The following is a 26,743-nucleotide window of genomic DNA, read 5'->3' on the forward strand; positions in this document are numbered from 1 at the left end:
TTTTATGCATAGATTGGAAAAGAGCATTTTATGTAGAGGGAAGAGTAACATAAATGCTGAGAGGTGAGAACGTGCTTGGTGATGAAGCAAGGAGGGCCACATCTGTGGAGCTGAGTGAGCAAGGGGATGAGAGGTTGTAAGGCATCTTATGCTGATTGTCACAATTCCTGGGTACCATGGTCTCAGGCATGGCTGTCAGGATTTTCCATCGTCATACCTTTGATAACAATAATGAATATTTCCTGTTTCTTGTCTAGCAACCATTCTTTCTCCTGGACACAACAACATCCCAATTTCCCTTTGGACAACTGTCCCCTTTAGCTCATTCTTGGTCATCTCCAACCTTAGCTCTAGCAGTGGAGATATGACCCAGGCCTTGCTCACCAGCAAACTCCATCACTGTGGTCACAACTAGTTCAGGGATGGGCATGTGGCCTGCACCAGTCTAGTCAGAGAAAAAATCCAGGCCTTTGTTGGATATATACTCAAGATATAAAGAAGATAAGCACTTTCTGCTTTTGAAAACAAAATGCATGATTGTATAACAGAGCCCATAGGTGTTCAGGAAAGGGGAGACCCTGAATTTTGGTTACATTATATGAGCCACTGAATCTAGCCTAAAGCCAACTACTGATGGACTTTTCTATCACATGAGGCAACGGTCTCCCCACCCCCCAACCAAGTGACTCTTGACTAATAAACATGTGTTGTTCCATTCACCAAGCAAATACTCCCCCTATGGGCTCTGATGCACCAACATGTACTCAAGGTCTTGTTCAAAGCTTCACAATTAAGCAGCTATCTAAACTCTCTCTAGCATACCACCCCATCACAGTTGGCTTCTGTAATTCCAATCTCTTTGTTTCTATCCTTCTAAGCAGCTTGTTTTTTTGCATGTGTGTTTCAACTCCCTGAAGGGACAAAGAACTACCTAAGAGAGCAGGGATAGGGACTCACATCTGTGTATCTCCAGGACTCCAGCTGTGGGGACTTAGAGATTCAGGTCTATAAATGTATATATGTGTATATGTATATGTCATATATACACACACACACACGTATCTATTTAATGAATGACCACCACTAAAAACACCCCACTCCTTTCATTATAATTATCAATTGCCAGGTTGCAATAGAAAGTTTCATCAAAAACTAATTCAGAAGGCTAAATGTATCATCTGATGTCTTCCTAAAAAAATTAGCATCAGACCACATTTAAATTTCTATAAATCTTCTGCTAATTTCAATTGCTTTAGAATTAATTAAAAATGTTTTGCAATCAATAATACTGTAACTCAAATAATTAGCATCAAGTAGCATCTAAAGGACATATTTAAAAAACTAATCTAGAGTATAAATAGACCTAATTAACAATTAGAATAACATTTTATAATTATGCTTTGTTTATAAGTGCTAGAATGTCCAATTCATTGTTCAATGAAATTGGTCATTAATGAAAATCAAAGTGATTTTTCCCTGATGTCTCCATGAAGATGCCTCTTCGATGCACTGACTGTTATGTTGCCTATTTTCTTGGTGATTTTTAAAGACTATTTCTGCCCAATATTTAATAACTTTGTTCTATAATTAAAGCTGAACAATATCATGCCTTATCTTGCACAGTAACTTACACCTTTTTGGTAATTAAACAGATGGGCCTGACTACAAATCTGAATTCTCTTATGTCTGACCTAAAGAGATAACTTTGCAGAATGGAAATCCCAAGGATGGCAAAGATATCAGGACCACATAAAGAGAGACAGGGCCTGGTACCTGCATGAAAGCAAAGAGACTAGAGAACCAGGGCACTAGGAGACTAAGAGAATGACAGCCCTTATCAGCAGAGTTAGGGAAGTGGGCTCTGGAGACACAGGGAGTTTGCTAGAGGACTCCTAAGTTCAGCTGCAGAGAAGGGAGGGAGTGATGCCTATGCAGAAAAGTGCAGGCTATTTGCTGGGAATTTGGAATTAGAATTGAGAAGGCAGTTCAAAGCAAACTGTGATTTGGGGTCATTTGAAAGGAAGCAAATGTTGAAGTCATATATAAGTGTGGAATTTCCCACAGAAATGTGAAAAGAGGAAAATGAGGGCTGAGCCTAGAGGGAGTCTACACCTGATGCCAAGTGTGAGTCCATGTTACTTGTGAGATGAAAGATGGGTTAGTGAGGGCAGCAGAGGAAAAGTCAGAGACCTGGGAGGACTATGGGGCAGCAGAGTATCTAGAAGCCAGAAAGGGAAGGGTGGCTGGAAAGCAGTTGTCCAGTTCTCCTTCCTTCTCCTTGTGGTGGTCGTGTGTTAGGAAGCTCAATGAAATCTAATGTAATAAAAGTCACGCATATAGCGTGAAGACTGCCGAGATTCAGAGCCCAACTGCATCAGTTTCTCTCTGTGCAGCTTTGGGCAATTTCACATCCCTCTGTGCCTCAGTTTGTTCCTCTGTACATCAAGATGATAAGCCAGGGCCCTCTCAACCAATGTGGTTATTAATAGTGATTAGTTGAGCATTTTACCCAGAGTAAACCCTCCACATATGTTGGCTATATTATTCTGTGTCATTTCTGGAGCAACATGGTAAAAGCTGAGCCTGAACTCACTGAAAGTTATCAGCAAAACTGGGGCAAAGTTGGGAGTGTCTTAGGTCAGTGGTTCTCAAACTTTCACGTGCATTATATTCACCCAGAAGGCTTATTCAAAGACAGCTTGCTGGACCCCACTCATGAGTTTCTGGTTCAGTAGGTTTGGGTGAGGCTTGAGGGTTTGCAAGACTAACAAGTAGACTATAGCTGAAACTCACCATTCAGGGACTCGCATTTTCAGAACCAGTATCTTAGTGACTTGAAGAAGGGATCCTATAATGGGGAATTCAACCCAAGGCCTTCAACCCCTCCATCATGTAAGTCAACTTGAGAACACACAGGTAAGCAAGACTACCCTTGTGTGCCCTTGGGTGACATGGACAGTGCAGTACTTCTTAGCAATAAAAGGCTCTTTCTCTGCTGGCCCTTCCTATGTCCCAGAAATTCACTAGTCTAAACTTAACTGATATATGCATACTTCTACAAGGTCTCTGCCAATTTCTAAGTACATTCTTACATGAACATACAGGGTTGCATACAATTTTAGAATGTCATGGGTCCCCTGAAGGCCAAGTGAACCAAGAGAAACTATCACCAACATGATGGTTAGCATGTACCAAGTGCTTATTGTATGCCACCCACTGTGCTATTCACTCTACATACACTGTGCCATCCAGTCCTTCCAACTACTGTGACCACCAAGCATTATCATACCATGTCACAGAGCAGAAGGATGCCTAGAAGGTGAAGTGACATCCTAAGGCCCTGGCTGATGAATGACAGAAACCAAGATTCTTGGCCAGTGTCAACTCTAAAACCTGTGCTCTCAGCTACTCATGTACATGGCTCTTGTCTGCTCTCTTTCCCTCAGGAAAGATGTGCATAGATGATAGATCAGCAACTATGGTCTACCTATTTTGATCCCCCCCATATATCTTCCTGGATAAAAACTTCCAGATAGTTGAACTATTCTTAATGAAGTAGGTAGGGCTTCTAGACCCTTGGTCATACTATTCAGGGTCCTTTGAATGTGCACAAGGAAGTCAATGACCTGAAAACTGAATAGGTGGATGTAGTTGTGCAGAGAAGAATGTAAACAATTGAATTAAGTTACTATATTCCAGAGGTATTATTCTCTTAGGCTTACTCCTTAATATTTTCTACTGCTATTCTTACTCAACTATCGACAGAAATAACTAATTTATTTACATTATGTTTCTTATTATATTTATTCATTCTCCCATTCTTCATTTTGTTCCATTCTCTTTGTTTCATATACTTGGAAACTAAAGCTTAGAGAGAAAAATAGACTTGAGTAGGGTCACTCAGATCCTAACTATTTGAGCAAGGATTCAAATCTAGCTATGTTAGAATCCACCATGAAATATGCATCCAGATTCAAACATCCCAAGAGCTTGCTCAGTCTGATGACTCAAAAAGACAAACTTCTCATTAAGATGAAAATGAAATTGCCTAAACTTCTCGTTCCACACCATATGGCTGAATCCCAGCTGACAGGAAGCTCATTTCTGCAACACACCAGGCTCATTTCACTGAGTAGGTTGATGCGAGATATGTGGGGTGGTCATTTCCTAATCTTTTTAGTATTGATAGCAGCAGTGGTATTTATTATGATGCTTCCTTTCTACATTTTAACATAAAAAAGCAAATGTTCCTAATGATGGAAAGAGACAAATTTTATCCTAAATCGTTCTCTAAGTAAAATAGCACGAGCATATACAATGACAACAACAACAATAACAAAAATATCTACCTCTTTTCAAGTGACCCAAAACTACAATAGTCTTCCAGTCCTTAGTCTATTGAACAGTAGGGTGGGGAAGGTTGGAGGGGGGGTTGTTCTTAAGTGATACCATCCTAGTGTTTTTACACAAAGATTAAGCTGAAGTATTTGGACATCTAAAATTATCCTGAATCTTTCCAAAGATTCAGATTTTAAAGAAGCAAGGTGACTCACAAAGTGCCAAAGAACTAATGGGAAGTGCCAAACCACATTTGTACAAAATGATCTTAGCATAAGATATCATTTTCCCCCCTGGGTAATTATTCTACAGCTGGTATAGAAAAATACTCTTGAACAAAAGGAGAGCCTGAAGTTTTTGTGTTTGTTTCCCCCACGGCCCCCCAAAACCTAGAACAAATATGGAAAGTGCCATTTCTAAAAATAATAGAGAAAAATATTAATTGTAAAGGTTGGCCAAGGTCTTAGAACATATTTATGTGCATTTAGGTGTATTGAGGCTGGGGCCCAAGGGTAAGGATTTGAACCATCCTACCACTGGTGCTTGATCTTAGACAAGTTTCTTTACCTTTTCAAGCCCTAGTTTACTTATCTGAAAATGGGACAAATTTGAGGAGGTAGCAAAGTATAGTGCTCTAAAGTGAAACCTGCCAAATTCAAAATACCTGGTTGATGTAACATGAGTTCATTTAACCCGAGGGACCACTTGAGATGGTAGATGTTCTTAGCTCAACTGAGAAAAGAAAACCAGCTCAGTGATATCAGTACCTTGCCCAAAGCCACACAACTAATTGGTGACAGAGAGCAGGGATAAATGACAGATTAGCTCCAGCACCAGGATTCCTAAATCACCATACTAGACCATATCAGTAGACAGCCACAGAACACTACTTTGTTGTATGCTCAAATCTCAGGAGTCCATTGGTGGCACCATAGATATTCCTGCAAATGTTTTCACAAATATATTCTTGGGTCCTTTCACCAGAGCTTCTAATTCAGTGAGACATGGTTGGATCTGTGAATCTAGACTTTTCAGAAGTTCCCTAGGTGATTCTTAATTTACAACCAGGTTTAGAAATCTCTGAATCATGTATATGTCTTGACTGCTTCTACCAAGACTGCCAGTCTGTGAGGATAGGATATGCTCCATTATACTTGTTGGCACGAACATGCATCCCCATCCAAAGCTAAGTGTTGGCAGTTATGCTACAAAAACTCATGATGTGAGATATTTTCATGGTTGGACCAGGTTCTGAGGTAGGGGGTAGGAGGAGTTCATCTACCTTAATTTAAGAGAATCTCGGTAATTGGCTTAAATCTCTTCTAAGCACCATTTCACTTTTCCTCTAAAATGTATACATTGGCATCAAATCAATTAAATGATTAAAGTTTCCTTACCTAAAACTCTTAATCTCTCAGCTCCCACCACCACCTCATTGTTATCTGCAGAGAAAAGCAATTTTCCAGAAACTGTCTTTACTTCAAACTTTTTGCCATATGCTTCTACGGCTTTTGGACCTAGAAGGAAGAGATAGAGACACACACACACATTAGTCTCATTGCATTCAATTACAAAGAGCTTTTCATAGAACATATACATCTGACAAGATTGTATTGGACTTTAATGTACGTGGATTGGTTTTCAGAAGCCAACCGTGAAAAATCAGTCTTGTGACTCTGGCCATGTCCTGTCAATTACTTTTAATCATATGCTTTCAGGCTATGATTTTAAAGACCATCATGTCCTTTCTTCAGACTAATGCTTGAATGAGGTTTCCCTTCGCTAACCACTAAATTACTGTCAAATTTTTGTAGATTTTGGCTTGAATGTATCAAGGCACAGAAAGCTCACCACCTCTTGAAGTAATCAGGCTAACTGGCCAGCTCTAACTGTTGGAAAGGGTGTTTTTAAATTCAGCTGAAGTCTGTCTCACTCTGTACCCTTAACCCAGTAGCTGCATGTGACACCCGACAAGTCTACTTCCTCAGTATATAGATCATTTCCTGGCAGAAAAGGCTATAATATATTGCAACTAATTGTTAGAAAGTTGTTGAATCTTTTATGCTAGAATTTCATGCAATAAATTTTAGAATGTTTATCATAAGACAACAGATGCTGTTCTTGAAGGGGGGCTATAGTGGTGGCATCTTCTGATGGGAACAGATACAAGTTTAAACATTTATTAATGAATCAGAAAACTGCAGAGTTTTAGGTACAATGGAAAAAAATAAAATAAGTTAATATGTTAGAATTTAAAACAAACAAACAAACAACAGGAGACATTTCAGTTGATCTGAGCTAGAGCTACCTGAATACCTCAAGTTCAGATGGCTCTCAAAAGCTGCTTGGCAGAAATGCATCAGAATAACCTGGGGGTGTAATCATCCTCCCTAAACCTCATTCAGATCAAAAGGAATTTATCTTTTGGTCTGGAAGTTCATAAAGAAAAAAAATTGAGGTTAGAGTCTAGAAATCTTATATTTTTATATTTTTCCAAAACTGCTCAGGGGATTCTGATAGAGCATTTTTGTTTCTAGTTATTTTTCAAAACAGTGTCACTAAACTATAAAAAGCAGTAATGAAAGGGCCCTCAATGCCTTCCAGGCAAAGACCAACGGGAACACACATACAGGTGAACAAATTGGGCTTATTATTCATTGCTGTGATTGGCAACCACACAGGTCATATCAGTAAGAAAGAACTTATTACAGTATTAGTATTATGTTATTTTGGGGCTAGGTTTAAGGAAGCAAGGCTTTGCTCTGCATTAGGTGCTGTTAGAAAGTAGGCGTAACTTTACAATTGGTGAGTTAATAAATTTTATCTGGAGGCAGAGAAGACCAGTGCAATGCTAAAACTGTAAGGGATAAAGAAACAGCAGTCACTGATATTAACCAGGACTGAGGAATGTTCAGTCATTTTGATGGTTTGGATAAATGGATAATTTGGATAAATTTTTGTTTATTTTCAGACATGATTAGACTTGTCTTTGTTTTTTGATTTGTCTTGATCCTTCATGATGACCAAGTAGCCTTGTCTGGTGGTGATGTTCTGCAAAATTATTTATGTTCAAACAGGACAACACAGAGGCTAGGCTTTTGGTATCAGGCCTGGACATCTAGGGCTACTTTCCTCATTAGCAAGTCTACCAGACTAAGAATCAGAAGATAAGAACTATGTGCTAACTTCCTCATATTTTGGTAATGTGACTTTGGGAAAATCCTTTGATCTTTCTGAACCTCATTTTCTGCATCTGTAAAATTGTACTATCACCATCTATTACCTTATAGAAAGGTTAAAAGGATCAAATTATATGATGTTTATAAAAAGAACTTTGTAGGTGGAAAAGTGGTGTGAAATGTTGGGGACTGCTCTCATGATTATCATCACTGTCATCATAACCCATCACCATTTTTCTAATGCAATGGTCCTAACACATTGAAAATAATTAATGACAATCACCTCTCAATGCACTCGCCTCATTCACTTAATCATGCCAATTTGGCAGCTAATACACCTGATCTCCTGCTAATACACCCACACTAGTCCTCTGACAAAACGAAGGGCATTGGAAAGGCTCCTGAATGAGTGGGAAATTGTAACAGACATAGCAGAGACTTTCCAAATGGCATGGGACTTAGCCATGACTGCCTTCATGCTGTAGGTGAGAACAAGAGGGAGCAGAGCTAAGGGCTCTCTCAAGGTCACAAGGTCAGTTAATGGCAGATCTGGGTCTGGAACTAAAGAATTGTTCCATAGAAGAACAGGGATGTGTGTTTGTCTAGAGAGAGAAGAGGGTTAGAGACAACACATAAGGAGCAGCTAGGAGGGGAGCTTTTGGGGGATTGGAGGTGGCATAATGGAAAGCTGGAGATAAGGACCAGAGAGCAATTCTCAAAGAAAGGAGATGGGAAGTGAGGGCTTTGGATTAGATGATTCTGGGAGGGGTGAGATGTGGCTGTCTTCTTGGTCATACCAAAATTTTAAATTAAATCTGTTAATGCTTCGGGATTGTTACCTCTTTTCTAGGGGGAGAGTGGAGATCAGGAGGTAAAGGAGTGTTAATAAATGAATGAATAACCTCAGGACAGGTATGGGGTTAAGTATAGTTTGCCACTCTGGATCTAGTTAATGGCATAATGGGGGTGTGACTGAGGTACGAAAATTCTTGCTTGGGCTTTGCCCCAGGGAGATGGGTAGTATCATGAGATAAGGCCCTTGAGGAATCAAGGACATCTGCCTATGTAATAAAGCAAGTCTGCTCTAAATTTACTACTGGTTTGTGAGACATGCAAGAGAATGTCCTAAAGACACTGAAGCAATCATAGAGTTCAAGACACAATTAAGTTATCTTGCTTTTCAGGGCTTCTTAGAACACAAAAAGGAATATATCTACGAACAGCCAGAGCCATTTGCACATATAAAGCTCTGTAGTTGGGGATTTTAGCCAAAATCTCACAGAACAACTACTGGCTCAACGGTGCAGATGGCTTGTCCTTTTGTTGATTTTACCTGGGGCTGCCAAATGGCCTAGACATGGCTGAAATCTTAAAAAAAAAAAAAAAGATTCTGGAGGGAAATGCAAATGGGGCTGGAGACTACTTAGGAGTTCCCTCGGTGAACCCACCGTTCCTCTCTGGGATGGAAAAAAATCATTATTTGTAATCTGTAACTACTCTCCAGTTAATCTCCCTCAGTGCATGGTGGTATATATTGAGTACTTCCTTAATGCATCTCCTACACAGGGAGAACTGGAATCCATCAGGAAACACTAACAGCCCCCCCACCCATGCCCATGCCATGAAGCAGGGGTCATCCTGCCTAATTCTTCTTCCCAGCTCCCTTGAGCCTGAGACCCTTCCCCACTCTGGTGAGATGCTATGGAAGGTTTGCTTACAACCCCCCTCTTTGCAGGCCAGAGGGTTTCCCATATGGTTCACTATGGAGAGGACACTAAATCAGCAGCAAGTTGGGCCAGATGAGCCTTTGTGGCCTAACCTGACAATTTGCCTATCATTGAAAGCACTGTTCCATGAGGAAAATTTCCCTGAATTACTAACACTGGAATTTCTTCTGGGATTTTGAGACATTCTTGAGGTCAGAAATCCTGATCCTCAGGATTGCCTTCCTATACCTGGCTACTTGGATGGAGAGCAGTCATTTGCTCTCAGGTAGGTACCCCACCAACCAAAACAAGCTTTAGCAGATCTTGTCTCCTGGAACTGATCTGTGCTTTCCATCATGTGCATAAATGCAAAAGGAGAGCCTAAAGGAAAACTTTACTGGGTGAGCATGCATGCATATATGTACTTAGAATTATATTTTGAACCATCTATTATCCTTTCTAGAGAATCTTGAAAGGCTCCTCCCAGCTGGTGTTAGAGTAGCTTTTGGTCCATCTCATTTTAATATGAGCTATCTTGGGCCTCACTGTGAGAGCTCAGGCTAAGTGTATCAGCTGCCAGGAGGGCCTAACTTGGACAGAGGAGACAGGAAGACAGAAGACAAGGAAGGAAGAAAAGAGGAGAGAATGGAAGAGAAAAAGGAGAGAAAGAGAGAGAGAGAGAGAGAGAAAGGAGAGATGGGGGAGGGAGGAGGAGGAAGAAAGACCAGAGCAGAGAGAAGGGAGAGGGTGTGGGGAGAGGAAGGAAGGATGGAAGTAGGGTAGGGGAGATGAGAGGAAGGGGTAAGGAATTTGGGGGGTGGGAAGGGGAGAGACGCCAACTGAAGACTAGTCACTTGGGGACTTCCAGCTTTATCAAAACTAAATTTCTCAAGTAAACCAAATCTCCCATGGCAAATAAATGGCAAATGATCAACAGGCTAAATAAGTTCCTTTCTGAACAGAAGAATCAGGGAACGAGAGGTTGGATTTATTTCCCTCCTGGAGGCAATTTTCACACATGCTGCTTAAATCACTGCTTACTGAAGCTGTTTATTTAATTATTTAGCATTGTGACTGCAGGCCAGATGTTCTGTAAGCAAGGCCGACAATCCAGTCACACACCGGAACAACATGTTTATGGATTATGGGCTTCGCCGTGCGGCAGTTCCATCCAACCCAGGTCGATGGTCCAAGTTACCCACTGGCCATGAGTCTCCAGCCATCAGATGCAGTGTTCCGGCAGGGGACAGAGACGCTTTCCCCAGCAAGGCTCTGGGCACAGGGCACCTGTTTCCTTGTAGCATGTTTATTAGCAGGGGCTCCAGATGTTTTAGGCACAGTAATGTTTCAGGGTATTTGGGCAACTGGCTTCTCACGATGTCCATCTGTATACTTCTCTCTTAGCCCCGAAGCCAAACAAATGGCATTCTCTCTTTGGAAGTGTAACAATGCCATTCAGACACATACCTCTTTTTCCCTTCCATTGTTGGGGTACATAATGGCTCTGTTCACTGCAGCTCATAACCTACACTGGGGCATTGGTCATACCACACAACACATTACCATGACCATAAGGCCCATGCTGATCATTATAATCATTATGTGAATAACCAACCCTTGTTTAAATTTTAGGAAGATGCAGCTTAAAATCCAGTGAGTGCTTTCCATGACTTAGGAACGGATCTGCTCTACTAAAAGAAACCATACAAACATCATCAGTGGAGATATATCTGCATTTTGCAGTTGAGTCAGGTTCAAAGTCAGCACATATCACAAACATGGCATGGATTTAAATTGCCTTTAAAAATCCCCTTTACACCCCATAAAGTCTGTGTGCAGGGTTTTGTGTATATTGTGCTCTCTCTCAATTAATCCAACACAGCCAGCTTTTCCTCCAGCATTGGAGCAGAGAGCTTTTCTGTTGTTGAGCACCAGATGAAGCAGCTGGCTTATGTTTAGGGGCCATGTTACATGAAAAATAGTTTATTGCCCCTCTAAATGAGTATTGTTGGATTTGCCTAAGTTAAATGTGTGTATATGATGAGACTCTACCCTTTAGTAGAATCATAGAACACATGCTACCTTCTCCTTCCCCATACTATAAAGCATGTTAGTGCACGTTTCTTTGTTTAGTTCACATGGTATTTCATTCACTCTTTAGTTCTATGTTATCTGAGTGCTTAGTGTAGACCAGGTACTGACAAGTCCTTTGTTTTCTTACCGGTTATGAGCTGAGTTAGCACTTTAGTCTGGTCGTTGAGAATGTTCACTGTAACATTTCTGGCTGATTTGAAGTACAGGGCATTACCCTGTAATGACAAAATAAGAGAAAGACATGAAGATGGCAGATTTCTAAGCAACAACAACAACAACAGGAACAACAAACCCTATAACCACAACTCTCCAAGGCACTGAACTGGTCTTCGCCAAGTTCTAACTGATATGTCTTTATTTGAAAACTCCAAATGTTCAATCATCCCCATATACGTGATAATTAATTGGCATTCATCCAAAATGGATCTCCGCCAAAGAGATCCACAGAGACCAACATACATTCAAAATAGATTTCCTTAACATACACACATAGTTGAATCAGAGACAACCCAGTGACAAAGACTTTTAGATCTTACTCAGATGTTTGTTACCTTTGGTATACAGAACAATCAGGAATGACTGATAATCTCCTAATTTCACCCTTTCTAGTTCATAATTTCTCTCAAAGAACCAAAGAGAGTCCTTAATGAAGAGCAGAAAGCATGTATAAAATACCTGAGGTCAGCTCCTCTGGCCTATCCACTTGCTGTGAGAATCCAGGGCAACTCTCTGTGCTTTCATCCAATTCTCTGTGCTTTCATTCAATTTTTCCTTTGTCAAAAAGAGCACCCCAGTCCATTTTCACCCTGGGCTAGATATTTCTGAGAATGACTCAGAATAGGGGCAGGCACACTTTTTCTGCCAAGGATCTAATAGTAAATATTTTAGCTTTTGTGGGATGTACAGTCTCTGTGGGTAACTACTCAATTGCTCACTGCTGTTTTGGTGCAAAACAGACATAGACAGCATATAGACAAATGGGGATGGCTGTATTCCAGTAAAACTGTTTTCATGGACAGTGATAATTGAATTTCAATAATTTTAAATTTAACATAATTTTACTGGATCATAAAACGTTCTTCCTTTTGTCCCCTAATCATTTAAGAAAGTAAAAACCATTCTTATGCCATTGGCCAAAAGAGAATAGGTACAGATGCTGGATTTAGCCCATAGGCCATAGTTTATCAATTCCTGGCTTTCGATGTTCTCCCTTTCCTGGAGTAAACTAAAGCCACAAAGTAAAGGGTGAATTGCTGCCAGAATATGTCAGTATCCAGATAGTTGTTATTAGAAAAAAGGAATGTGGGGGTAGTCATTATCATCTTTCTAAACCTAAATACCACATGGCATTTATCTGCCCCCAAAATTCTTTAATACCACAATGCATCAAGGCGCAAACCCAGAAAAGCCATCGTCCTAAGAGCGGTGCAGAAAGTGAAGATAAGCAAGACTCCTCTTTACTTTTAAAGTCTTAGATCTAATAGGAGGGATAAAATGGACACACAACACCAGCAGAGAACGATGGTGGGGGGTGGATTAAGGAGCCCCAAACAAAGTGTGTGGGGGACCTTCCAGAAGCATAAGATTATTTATTGCTTGAGGCTGAGGAGTGGGAAGCAAAGGAGATGTTTGTTAATGCTTAAGCTGAGCCTTAAAAAGAACATAGATAGGTTTCACCAAGATGAAAGGAAAAAGGGAGGTCATGGAGGTAGGAAGGTTGTGGGATGAGTATCTAATGTCTCTTTCCTTCTAAAGCTGGCAGGGCGTAGGAGGGGATTCGTGAGCTCAACCTAGCATCTGCACGTGGGAGGGCAGCTGGCCAGCAGTGACAGGCAGCCACCACGAAGGCATTTTTCCTGTAGACTGAAGGTCTAGAATTATGGTCTCCCTCTCCCAAGCCACTGTGGGGGACTCCAGTGAATCAGGGGTTGCCCTGATGAAACAGTCACTGTCTCTATCCCTGACACTACAACAGCAGCTCTGGCCCAAGGTGAACTTATGAAATGGAGAACTCATACCCTATACCTGTGACGTGCCCACGCCATGGAGAGTCAGTTCACCTTGGGCAAGAGCTGCTGTCCTACTGTCAGCTAGAGAGACAGTGACTTCTGTCTCATCGGGGTAACTGCTGATTCCCTGGAATCCCCCACAATGGCTCAGTTAAAATTCTTCCTCATGGTAAACTTTTTGCTTTCTTTTGTTTTTCAATTAGGTAAAAGAAGAAGAAATTCAATATTGTCATAGGCTTCTGTCTTTTGTCCATTGCATAACAAATATTAGCCTAAACTAAAACAGTTTCTTTGGCATAGCTTTTGGCAGTGCTCAACAGTTCCACTTGAAGCCTAAAATCAATTCAAGTAATGTGAGGATTCAGAACCTGGAACCCGGACAGGAGGTTATATGTTTCTAGAAGTTAATGTACTAATTCTTCTTATATTCAGTGAGCTGGCGCTGCAGAGAGAAGAGCTACATGGAGTGAGAGAATGGGATATATTCTCCTGCCACTGACCAGTGTGTGATCTTGAGTGAATCACTTAACTGCTCTGTGGTTTATCTGTGTGCTCTTCACCATCAACACGGGTACGAGCAGCAAGCTCACAGCTGACAGAACTGTGCACTCACTATGAGCCGTGTGTGCAACAGAAGCCCTGGAGTCAGCCTGCCTAGTTTACCATCCCCGCTCTACCACCTGCTAGTTGGGTGACATTACGCAAATTAATAGTTCTAAGCCTCAGTTTCTTGATATGTATAATGGTGCAAATATTATTGAATTATTAAAATTCACATATTATTGAAATTATTAAATTTTATATGTAATTATTAAAGCACATCTGGTCCAGTGCCAGGCACACAGTAAGTCTTCCAGTAGTTATGGTAAACAGGGGTGGGGGTGGGATGGGGGAGTAATGACAGACAGGAGGAGGAGGGGGAAGGAGGAAGGAGGAGTGAGGGAAAGACAGAGGGAAATGAGGAAGACCTCTCTTTGTATTATCAATCTTCACAACCCATCTGGGCAGTGAGTCAGCGACTTCTTCTGTTTCCAGTAGCTTCCATCTCCATATTTCAAAGGAACTCCCTATATGTGACTGGCTCACCATTATTTTTCAAATCCCAGTTTCTTCAAATGCTACTTGCTTATCCTTAGTATTATTCAAAAAATACCACTGCAGAAAAAATCTCCCAACAGCTTTGTTCAAGATTTATAGCAAGAAATATAAGAAAGCCACCCACCCCTTTTTATTGTCATGTCAAAATATTATAATTTACCATTAACTGTGTTGATATGCTCAAATCCTGGGAAACAGTCTTTGCTATGTCAGGGTTTAAACAAAAAGCCTCATTCTAGCCTAGAAAGTGTTGCTGTGATCCTCCCATACACCTTGATAACAAAAAAATCACCAGGTAAAATGCATGAACCACTAACAAACTCTGAAATGCCTCTCATGGCAGCTGGACAGTGTGACTTTTATTTGGCCATCTCTGCTTACTGACACTAAACCAGGAAAATACCAGTCAAGTGAAGCATCCCTGGGGTCTCTGCAGTATTAGAACAAGGGAGGGAAATGCTCTCCAGTCTGTGTTCCTCCTTCACCACTGTAGCCTCTGCCCCTGGAGAGGTTAATTTCTGCCACAGAAGATTTTGCTCTGAGGCTGGTGACTTTCACTAACCGACCTCAGTGCAACCATCCAAAGGGGCTTGCAGGGAACTGCTGGCAGATCAGCTCTGCCTGCCAGAAAGGAGTCTGGTGGACCCACGACTTCTGATAAAGATCAGTGCTCTGAACCAGTTCAAGTCAGGCTGAGGCCAGTCCAGAAGACCTCGATTCTTCTGGACACAGAGTTAGCCTGACTGGGAGATGGGGAAGGGGGGCAAGCACCATTTTTCCCACACTGGGAGAGGAGGACAGTCTCCATCAGTTCTCTCCCCTAAGTAACTAAAGCACATGGCATTTTGATGGAGGAGAATCCCTGTCACATCTGTTTCCCTAAAGCAGACATGCAGAACAAAATCAAACCTTTCCTTGATCACTCAAGACCACCAAAGTGAACATTATTTGTTCTACGATGCCCTCCAGGGGCTGCTGGATGCATGTGGCTACTTGAACACTAAATGGCTCCATCAGGGTGACATTTTAAAACTAGTGTGTCTTATTTTTTAAAATGTATTATTTATTCTCATACCAAAACAAATTTTAAATATCAAATATTATAAAGCTTATAATCAAAGAGCACTAGCTCATACCTCTTACCACCGTAAGAGCTTTCAACTTGCCAGCATGTTCCTCCTGGAGTACTTCTCTCTCTGTGGCCCAAAATATTCTTCCACACTTTCTCTTGATTTATCAACTTTAGACGTTATCTACTGAATGTCTGCAATGGTATGGACTCTTCCATGCAACTTTGGTAAAATCAACATTCAGAATCTACATTACTATGATAATGTGTATACCGTTCACAGCTGAGCCAAGTAGTGTTCTTCAACTACATGTCCTTCACTTTCTTACACATTTCTTTCTCATAGAGCCAGTAAATGCTTCTTTAAAAAATAATTTTCTAAATTTTCTTTTTTTCCTCCTACTGTTTAATTTTTTTTCTTTAGCTTCTATTTTTGGGGTCATACTTTAAATCCCAATTTTTCTGTTATTTTTTTTTAAATTATACTACCATACTCTTAATTTTCAAGAGCATTTTCTTATTCTTGGACTCTTCCTTTTTATGCCATCACTTCCTTGTTTGATTGATATGCTCTTCTCTCTTTCATGAGAATAAAAAGCTGGTTGGAAGCTCTGTGTTTCTAGATGAGTATACCTTGCCATAGGGTACTGTAGTGGGGCTTTGGTTAATTCAATGGAGAGTCCAGATGTCAGTACCAGTGGGCAGTCAGTACCCGTGGGCTACTCTCATCAAAAAAGAATTCTCTAACTCCTGCCAAGAAAGTGGTGGGTGTAACTTTTGATATAGGAGTTCTGAGTGTTAGAGGGGAAGGGGCTGGGCATTTTGATGTTCAGGGTCAGACTTGTAGTTAAATCTATTTTCATGCCTCATTCCTGATCTTATCTGTGCCTAATATGCAGAACCTAGTGGTTCTCCGGTCAAACTTTCTAGAAAACAATCTTCCTGTCTTCTATGAGGTTGGGAAGAGGTACTTATTACCTGAGTCAGCTATGGATGGGAGCCGGGAATAGATGGAGAGTAGAAGTGAGAGGTCTTCGTGCAGATTTTTTGACCCGCCCAGTCCCTGTTGACTTCTGTGGACCCCAAGCACTGTACTTAAAATAACTCGTGGATAAGTGGTCCTGTTCCACTCACTCTGTAGAGTGGCTTTCAATCCTACAGGCATGTATAGCCCTCATTTATCTGCTTTTTCCATCATTCTCTCTCCACTGTTTTCTCTCCCAGAGAAGGGACCAAGGGACTATGTGTGTCTACCCCTTTCACTTCTGTTCTCTATTTGTTGTCTTTTTCACGGGTTTTTGAACCTTTTTTTATGAGAGAGAGAGAGAATGAGAGATGATCTCACACAAGCTAGGGGAGAAGGGAAGAGGCAAGGGAGAAGGAGAAAAAGAGAATCTTGAGCAGGCTCCATGCCCATGAGCCCAACTCATGGCTGGATCTCATGACGCTGAAGATCATGACCTGAGCCAAAATTAAGAGTCAGATGCATGACTGACAGTGCCACCTGGGTGCCTCATCAGTGGGGTTTTTGAATGAAGCAGAGACCTACCATTTTTCATGGTTGCCAGTCTGTCCCCTCTAGGGCCACCTCTTACTACTGCCTTCTCAAGAGGAAAACAGGTTAAAATTGTGTGTAAATCAAGAACACACAACCCAGGTTGTAGTCTCAACCCGGGACTCAAGAGCTTTCTTAAGTATTTAACACACACTGTGTGAGTGCCTGGAACCTGTACACTGTCTTGGGCACCGGAGAATGGTCAAGATACAACCTCTATCTTTGAGAAGCTCCTTGAATCCTTTCCTATCCTATCCTTTCCTGGTATGACAGGCAATGATGTGAATATTTGCCTTTGATGGCAGCTCTATCACCCCAGTCTGTTTGAAGGGATATGGCCTCTGCAAGTTACTTCTTTTGATAATCTTACACGGTAGTAGATTTTCCTTGCTCTCTGAGGAGCTAATAATCTGATCTGGGAATTTAGATAAATGAGAAAAACCATAACACAGCACATAAGCACCTTCCACATTCAGGGAACGCTTTCAACTCTCAGTGGGAAGTTCAGAGAAGGAAGGGATCAGTGTGGCTCGAGTCCTGAGAGGTCTTCCAAAGTATGCTTCACTGGCTTCTATCTTTTCAGAGTGGTGTGCAACAACATAGATTCCATCTGGTGTTAGCTAACAAGGGAGGCTGGCCCTTGTGCAGTCAGGCTTCAGGGTGTGAGCTTTAGAGTCAGATAGATTTGGGTGTGAATCACAACTCTACTTTCTTACTAACTGTGTGGCCCTGTGTAAGTCATTTATTTTCTTTGAGCCCTAGTTTCTATGCTTACAAAATTAAGCTGAAGACTGCACAATAGCATTGATATGAGGATTAAGAAAGACAGTATGTATCAAGTGCCTGGCATAGTGGCTACCAAAATACTTCATCAACTATAACAAAAACAAACCTACATAAGGAGGGCCCCTTGGAAAATGCTGATTCTAAAACTGAGGCAGGGAATATAAAAGATGAGCTGGGAACATCTTGCACTGCCAGAAAGAAAGGAAGTACTCAAAAAACAAATAAAAAACCAAACAGAAAAAAAAAAACCCTCATAATTATGGGAGCATAGCAAAGGGACACAGGAGAGAAATGAAAAAGTCTATAATGGCCAAAGCTGGATTACTTTCAACAAAACAAAGAAGGTAGTATTGAATTATAACCCAAAGCATAACATAAATATCCATTAGTCAAGACTGATATAAATAAGTGATTGAATAAATAAATGGGAGAGAATAAACACATCTCTCATGTACAAGAATTCCAAACAATTTTCATAGCTAACTCCCTACTCCTCAAAAGATGGATTGCACCTAAAGCCTTATTTTCAAAGAATACAGCATGGAACGGGGAGTGGTAACTTCCCAGTGGGGAAATCTGACAAACACTATCAGCCAAGTAATAGTCCAGGTCAACATCAGAAGTGACTTGCTATGTTGATAGCTTGACCCTCTGATATACATGAAAAAAAATGAACTTTACCTCTGTGGTCTTTATCTTCAAAACCCATAACACCTACCTAATAATGAGGAAAACTTCAGACAAATCTCAGTTGAAAGTAATTTTGTAAAATACTTGACTAGTACTCCTCAAAATTGGTAAGGTCATCAATACCAAGTAAAGTCTGAGAAACCACCACAGCCAAAAAGAGCCTTTTCAAGAAACATGAAAACTAAATGTGATGTGGCATTCTGGATGAGATCCTTGGGCATAAAAAGGAAATTAGCTAAAACTAAGGAAATCTGAATAAAGAATGGACTGTAGTTAGTAATAATGTATCAATCCTGGTTCATTAATTTTGACAAAATTACCATATTAATGATAGATACTAGTAATGAGGGAGACTATGAGGAATATAAGAATACTCTGCACAATCTTTACAACTTTTCTGCATATATACAACTATTTTAATTTTAATTTTTAATTTTTAATTTTTTATTATTTATTTATGTATTTATTTATTTAATTAATTTATTTATTCATGATAGTCACAGAGAGAGAGAGAGAGAGAGAGAGAGAGAGGCAGAGACACAGGCAGAGGGAGAAGCAGGCTCCATGCAGGGAGCCTGACGCGGGATTCGATCCCGGGTCTCCAGGATCGCGCCCTGGGCCAAAGGCAGGCGCTAAACCGCTGCGCCACCCAGGGATCCCTATTTTTTATTTTTTTAAAGATTTTATTTATTTATTCATGAGAGACACACACAGAGACAGAGAGAGAGAGAGAGAGAGAGAGAGAGACAGGCAGAGGGAGAAGCAGGCTCCATGCAGAGAGCCCGAGTGGGACTTGATCCCAGGTCTCCAGGATCACGCCCTGGGCTGAAGGCAGGTGCTTAGCTGCTGAGCCACCCAGGCGTCCCTATATAACTATTTTTAAAAAGTTATAGTTTTTTGAAGGCTATATTAGGCTGCTAAATTCTAAGATCCAGAACTTTGGGGAGAGTCTTCAGGAAGCCAGCCATCTCTGAGTAGGCAGGAAGCTTACAACCATTACAGACATGTGATTTCACATTGGTGTTGATATTAATGAGAAATTCTCCCTTAAATCTTCTTTCATGGGATTTTGTCTTTTGGAATACTAAAATAAACAGATAATCCTCCTTCCAGGGCTCTCTATACACTATCATTCTTCCTTGGTCAGCCTACAGAAAACATTGTAATTAGAAGTTACCAGTTCTTTGTGGTAGGTATCACAATATACTGGCTCCAGTGATTGATATTCACTAAGTAATACTCTTCATATGACTAGAAAAAAAATGACACCAGCTTAGGTTTGTCATTAAAATCATCTTCAAAGGTTAGTAAGTTTATCTTTAGCAAGTTTTGAATGTCTCTATTATCACTATTAATCTGAACAGGATGCTTTAATTGTCTCTAAATTGACCCTTTCAAAAGCATGGCAAGTGTTTAAAAACAATAATAGAGTATGGTTATTTTTTATTTTACTTAAGGATATCTTTTCATAATGATGCTAGGGTAGATTTGTATTGTTTTGAAGTTTTCCAGTCATGAATAATGAAGCTCCACTCTGAAGCACTTACTCAAAATAAGCTGGGAACTGGTCCAGTTTTTCCATTGTAGTGTTCCTGTTCAGCCACTCTGCGCTGTGCCCAAATCTGGGTGCATTTAGGTCTCTCTCAATATTTAACTAAGTTGAGTTGCTCTGTTCAATGATTCCTTTGAGGTGTCATGTTAGCATGTCAATATTGGAAGGGGACTGCCAGATTTTCTAGTGTCTGGCACATTCCTGGCACCCACTAGGTTTTCAATAAATATTTGCTGAATAACTAAATGCTCGGATCAAATTAAGAGTCAACAGAGAGTGAGAGTTGTCAACAGAAGGAGTAATTAAATGAAGGTTGATGCCAACTGTCAAAGAGAGTTTTCAAAAGGCAAGTCATTAAGCATGGTTATTGTGATAGTCCAAATGTAGAAAATTGAGTGTGGTGGGAGGAAGCAGTATAGATATATAATCAACAAATATCAGTGTACCACTTAATGGAGTACAAGGAACCGCAGGTGATACAAATCAGAGTTGAGTTGTTGAGTCTCCAGATGACAGGAAAAAGCCAGGGAGCAAACAGTTACCCTAAATTCTTGCTGACATAAAGGTTAAAGCATGTCAGAATCTTCCCTATGCTTGCAGCACCCATTTAGCACATGGTATGGAATATGTCCTCTTTCAATTGCCCCTCATCAAAGCACCCTATTAACGTTTTATTATTTTTATTTTTTTAATATTATATTTATTTATTCATGAGAGACACACAGAGAGAGAGAGAGAGGCAGGCTCCATGCAGGGAGCCTGATGTAGGACTTGATCCTGGGACTCCAGGATCACGCCCTGGGCCAGAGGCAGGAGCTAAATCGTTCGCTGAGCCACTGAGCCACCCAGGCATCCCTCTATTAACATTTTAAAGGTATCTTCTGGGCATAGAGCACTGTGTCAAGTACTGGGCAGGGGGTCTCTGCTCTCCCGGAGCTTACATACCACCTAGTAAAGGAAGATGGATACAAAATTCAGAGTTCCATAAATGACTTATACTTGTAACAGCAAGGAGGGCAATGAACACAAAGTAGAAGGTGAAAGGAGAATGCAATCAGAGAGGGCTTTTTTAAGGGAAAGACATCTTGGCTGAGATCACAGGGATGAAGAGCAATTAGGTGAATCGAGGAGAGAAAGAACTTTTTAGGCAGAGCAACAGGCAAGTATACCAGCCCCAAGGCAGGAAGGGGGTTGGTATATAAAAGGGAAAGATAGAAAGGTCAATTTGATTGGAGACAGAAGGTCAGGGGATGGAGGGAAATGAGTCCCATTCTGCTATCAGTGGTGTTAGCTCTGCCCACGCTATCCTCTGGTGAATGGGAGAATTTAATTTTGACATTAGAAATTTTTTTTTTGTTTCTCCTTAAGGATAGTTTCTCGGGGTTTTGTAAAGAAATCCTTCCCTTCCCCACTTCATTCTTTATACTCCCTTCTAAAAAACACTTGAGTTTTACTTTTCATACTACGTCTTTATTGTCCATGAAATCCACTTTTGTACATCATTTAAGTGGGAATCTATACAAAAGCCCTTTTCCTCAATACTGTCTACCAAGAGAATGTTGTTTTCTCCACTGATATTTGGTGACAGCTTCATCTTATATCAATTCTTAAATATACATGAATCTGTCAGAGAGCCTTCAGGTCTGTTCCACTGTCTTCCTGTTCTTGCACCAACATGTACTGTTTTTTTTTAATTCTGTAGTTTGTGATATGCCTAAATGGCTGATAGATCCATCCACCCTCTTTGCTCTTCTACACCATTTAAATGACACTTGCTGTATTTGGAAAGACACAGTAACACTCAAGCAACAGTCTAAAAGTATTATGAGATCAGAGACAGACTATGCAGGTGGCACTTGTCAATGTCCAGTGCACTCTTTTATATATTACCTTGGGTGACAATTTCACCCTCATGGTGTATAAAATAATACTAGCTTAAGTAGCTTCCTGAACTTTCCTTCTGATATTTCCCATGTTCTGTAGAAAACTGTTCTGTAGAATGTGAGTAGCCATTCTTAAAAATAAAAATCTGCCCCAAAAAGGTTTTTTGGGCAAAAAAGCCTAGGAAATTGAACCTACTTTTCTTTTTCCTCCTTCTAGCTGTATGTTGCATAATAGGATATTAATAACTCTGAGAAGTCCTATATCAACATTTGGTTAGCTTTGTGTACCAACAGTTCTGAGATTTACTTAGTCCTAGAATTTTTTTCTTAAACCACATATTAATAGACAGCACTACAGGACCTATTTTGGAAAATACTACTTTATTGACTGCTTTATTTTTAAAAATATTTTATTTATTTATATGAGAGAGAACGAGGGAGGGAGAGATAGAGACAGAGAGGAAAATGAGCAGAGGGAGAGGACCTCCACTGAGCTCAGAGCCTGACTCAGGGCTCCATCTCAGGACCCTGAGATCACAACTTGAGCTGAAATCAAGATTTGGTTGCTTAACCAAATGAGCCACCCAGACACTCCTTGAATGCTTTAAATACATATGCTATGGCTTAGATGTCTCTGGCTTTTTCTCTTTAAAACCATGAATGGTGCCTAGCAGAGAATCTGGCACATGATGGGCTCTCAATACCTGTCGGATTGGATTGGCTAATGGCTACAATGTTAGTGAACAGATGTTATTGCCATTTTATAGATGAAAAGACTGAGCATAAGTGTGGGGGCCATGAGTTGCCTGAGCCTGCATATGTTGGAAAGTTATAGAGAGGACTCAGGACTTAGGATTCCAGTACTTCACTTGTGTTCTACTGCCCTGGAAAATATAGTCTGAGCTATAAGTGACGTAAGTTGTGATGGAAGGAAGACTTTGGTGCTGGTTGGCACAGTTAGGGAAATCTTCACAGAAGGAGATGCAGGACACAGGGAGCAACTGTAGCGCAAGGAGGCAGCTCAGGCTTTTCCCTATGAGGGCAATTTGATTGTAATATTACAGCATTGAAACTCAACAGCAACTAGAGCAAGACAGGCTTTCCTATACTATATTGTACAAAGTAACATAGATAAGAACTCTTCTGCACTGTTCTTTGCTGCAGAAACTCTGTAGGCCAAACTTGTCCAGCTTGGGCCACAACTGAAACAGGGTTCCTCCACCTATGGTGAACTTGCAGTGGCCCAAGAGGACCCCCAGATTTGGGAGCACAAGTCGGGGCTTTGTGGCTGGCCCCCACACATTCCTCAGCCATCTACCCACGTTTCCCTTCCAGCAGTGAGGGCCTTTTGTGTTGGATCTTGACCTTTCACAGAATGGCATGTAGCATTCTAGGGAGTCGAAAAGCATCTCTCAGGGAGAGTCTGAGTGAAGATGACATGAGCCTTTCAGAGAAAAACCAGTGCAAGCAGAGGCTGGAGTTGTTAACATGGAGAGAAAGACAGTCGTTGCACAGGACTGGCTTCTGTTATGGGAGCATTGCGATGTGATTTTTTTTGAGATACATACTCAGCCTAATGTAGACTAACTTGGTGGAGCTTCACTTCTTAAAAAAAAAAATCAATGTGAGTGACATAGCCAAATTTATAATTTTGGGGTGACTTGAGACTTTGGTGATAGAACCATGTGCTGTCATGGTTATATTGGGGTTTGGAGGGACATGACCCCCCAGTGGAGACCCCATTTTTGCCATTTTTAAGATAGTAACCCTAGACCACATAGCCTCAACCTCCCAACTGGAAAATGAGAATAATAATATGCAACATAGGGATTATAACAATACATCCCTCATAGAGCAAAAAAGATAACTACAATAGCCCAAATAAGGAATTTAGCATTATATTTGTATCTTCAAACATGTATTTTTTGAAAGGGTGTTAGATCATTGATGTTGTTGATTGATAAGCTTTTTCAGCCCCAAGAAAATGGAAGAGCTATCAGGATATGAAATGTTTCTGCTTTGTCTATGGTGGTGACAAGCCTGATTTGGGGCAGGTCAGCTGGGCATAGAACTTGGTGCTTCTCCATGCTGATAGTATAAAGCAGATAGGTAACTTAACCTGTGTCTTTGTCCCTCATGTAAAGTGCAGGGAGAAGAGTGCCTACCTCAAGTGGCTGTCAGTAGTAAGATAACAGAAGTCAAGACATAAGCATATAGTATGGTAGCATGTGGCAATGGTAACCAATAGTAAAGAACAAGAAGAGTGTCTTGCATAGCATTTTGTGCCTAGGCAGGGTAGATGGTTATCCAGTGTGACTAAGGAGGTGTTGAAAGGCACCAAGACTACAAAAGATGTTTAAAGAGTCTATGTTTAAAGCTGCTTCTCACATGAAAGCCTTTCTCATGAGGTGCCATGGAGAGCCAACTTAGGGAGAATGGAAATAGGATAGGTACCTGTTGACTTAAAGTGAGGACAGAAAACACTAATTCCATGTGGAATCCTAGACCAAATTTGCCTGGGTGGGGAATTCACGAAGGGTAGGCAGATCATAAGAGGGAGAATTCAAACAAAATATTTCATACACGAAGCATAATGTCTGTACTGTGTATTCATGTAATTATCAGATTCACATAGAGGTGAAGCAATAATAATCCCCATGATACACAAACCTGACCTAGGACCCAGGCTCATAATTCAAATGAAGTTCTGGGACCTTTATGCCATGACCCCCAAGTCCTTGCAGCACTTTAGAAGTGGCAGATAAAATGTGATTTCAATTTTCTTGCTCAAAAAATGTGATCATGTATCATTTTCATAACCATAAAGAAATCATGAATATACAATATGCTCACAATAACGAATATCATGAATATAAAACATAAAAATAAATTAATAAAAGAACATGACATTATTATATAAAAATATTGAAAACTATAGGAAATATGTGAGTTTCTAAGTTATTTTTGTGTGCTTTTAATTTCCTTCTTGGCAGGTCAGACATTTCTAATTTCTTGGGCAGGTCAAATGAAGAGAAGTGATTTTTGCCGTTGTCACTAATCCTCTGAAAAGAAAGCTCAATTCTTGTAGAAAAATCAAATGCATTTCCACTTCCTTCATTTAACTAAATAATGTCTGCATTGTACTAACTTGATTGCAAAAGGGAGATGTTAAAATTGGAAACACTGAAATAAGCTTTGATTACATTGGTGTAAGTCTATACTAGCTTACTAATACATCTCTTTCTTCATTTTGTAGAAAAGTAACGGTATCATGTAATCAGGTACATTAGCCGCTTAACTCAGTTGTCCACTGAAAACACGTGACTAGAATTGATATGAGGTTCTAATCAGAATGGGGACATTGGGTCATGCTTTGATTGTGCTACATTAGGATAGAACTGTGCTGGTATAACAACAACAATAGTAAAAAAAGAAAAAGAAAAAGAAAAAGAAAAAGAAAAAGAAAAAGAAAAAGAAAAAGAAATGGAAAACAGGTAGGTCATAGTTGGATTAAAAAAAAGATAATTCTTCAGAGTCACTAGGATGGCAAACATCATCATCATTAACACCATCACCAACATGATCACACTAAAATCAGATAACACTTCATAGTCATGAGGATGGCAAACATCATCATCATTAACACCATCACCAACATGGTCACACTAAAATCAGATAACACTTCATAGTCACTACGATGACACCCACCATCACCAATACCATCACCATCATGATCATATTAAAATAACAAGTATTGACAAGGATGTGGAGAATTGGAACCTTCAGACATTGCTGGTGGGAATGTAAAATGGTGCAGCCTCTATCGAACAGTTTGTCAGTTCCTCCATTTAAGGTAAACATAGAATTACTGAATTACTCAGCATGTCCATTCCTAGGTGTGCTCCCAACAAATGAAAATAGGTGTTCAGACAAAAATCTGTAGACCCATATTCATAGTAGCACTATTCATAATAACTGAAGGTTGAAAACAACCCAAATGCCCATCAACAGGAGAATGAATCAACAAAAAGTGGTCTATCCATAAAATGAAATACTATTCTGACACAGCAAAGAATGAAGTGGTGATAGATGTTACAACCTGAATGAACCTTGGAAACATGATGCTAAATGAAAAACCAGACACAAAGGCCACATATTATATGAGTCCATTGGTATAAAATGTCCGGAAGAGATAACTTTATAGAGACAAGAAAGTAGATTAGTGGTTTTCAGGGGCTGGTGGGAGAGATGACTGAGGAGTGACTTCTAAGGAATACAGGGATTCTGTTTGGGGTGATAAAGAAGTTGTGGACAGATGGTGCTGATGATTGTATGACATCATGAATGTAATTAATGCCACTAAATTATACACTTTTTAAAAAAATATTTTAAATTTAAGCAATCTTGACACCCAACGTGGGCTTGAGCTTACAACCCCGAAATCAAGAGTTGCATGCTCTTCTGACTGAGCCAGCCAGGTGTACCTGAGTTGTACACTTTAAACTGATTAAAATAGTAAGTTTTATGTTGTATTATGTGTATTTTACCACAATAATGTGGATAATCATTTTCATGGACCAGAAACGGAGACACTAAATGTATAATGGGTTATAGCCACAGGCCTTCAGGCACAGAGGGCTGGGAGCAGGCCCTGGTGATCGTGTGCTTAGCTCAAGAAAGTAGAAGGACTCTAAAGAGTTTTCTATGACATAAGAGAGCGCAGCCAAACTCCTGCTGGGAAGTTTTTGTATTTGGTGGGGGGGAGGGGAAGAAGGACCACAGAA

General features: G+C 40.4%; 1 protein-coding gene across 2 annotated transcripts in view; it reads right to left on the bottom strand.

Annotated features, from left to right (window-relative positions):
• Positions 1–26,743, bottom strand: part of SGCD (sarcoglycan delta) — an 895,992-nt gene that overhangs the window by 114,538 nt on the left and 754,711 nt on the right. For both annotated transcript variants that reach the window (XM_026008009.2, XM_026008000.2), the window contains 2 exons: positions 11,445–11,532; positions 5,736–5,855 (listed from right to left, as the gene is read on the bottom strand). In XM_026008009.2, coding sequence (XP_025863794.2) covers positions 5,736–5,855; positions 11,445–11,532 — 208 coding nt within the window. The remainder of the gene's footprint in view (positions 1–5,735; positions 5,856–11,444; positions 11,533–26,743) is intronic.

Source organism: Vulpes vulpes, chromosome 4 (genome assembly GCF_048418805.1).
Source record: "Vulpes vulpes isolate BD-2025 chromosome 4, VulVul3, whole genome shotgun sequence".
In the NCBI taxonomy this organism is placed as follows: Eukaryota; Metazoa; Chordata; class Mammalia; order Carnivora; family Canidae; genus Vulpes; species Vulpes vulpes.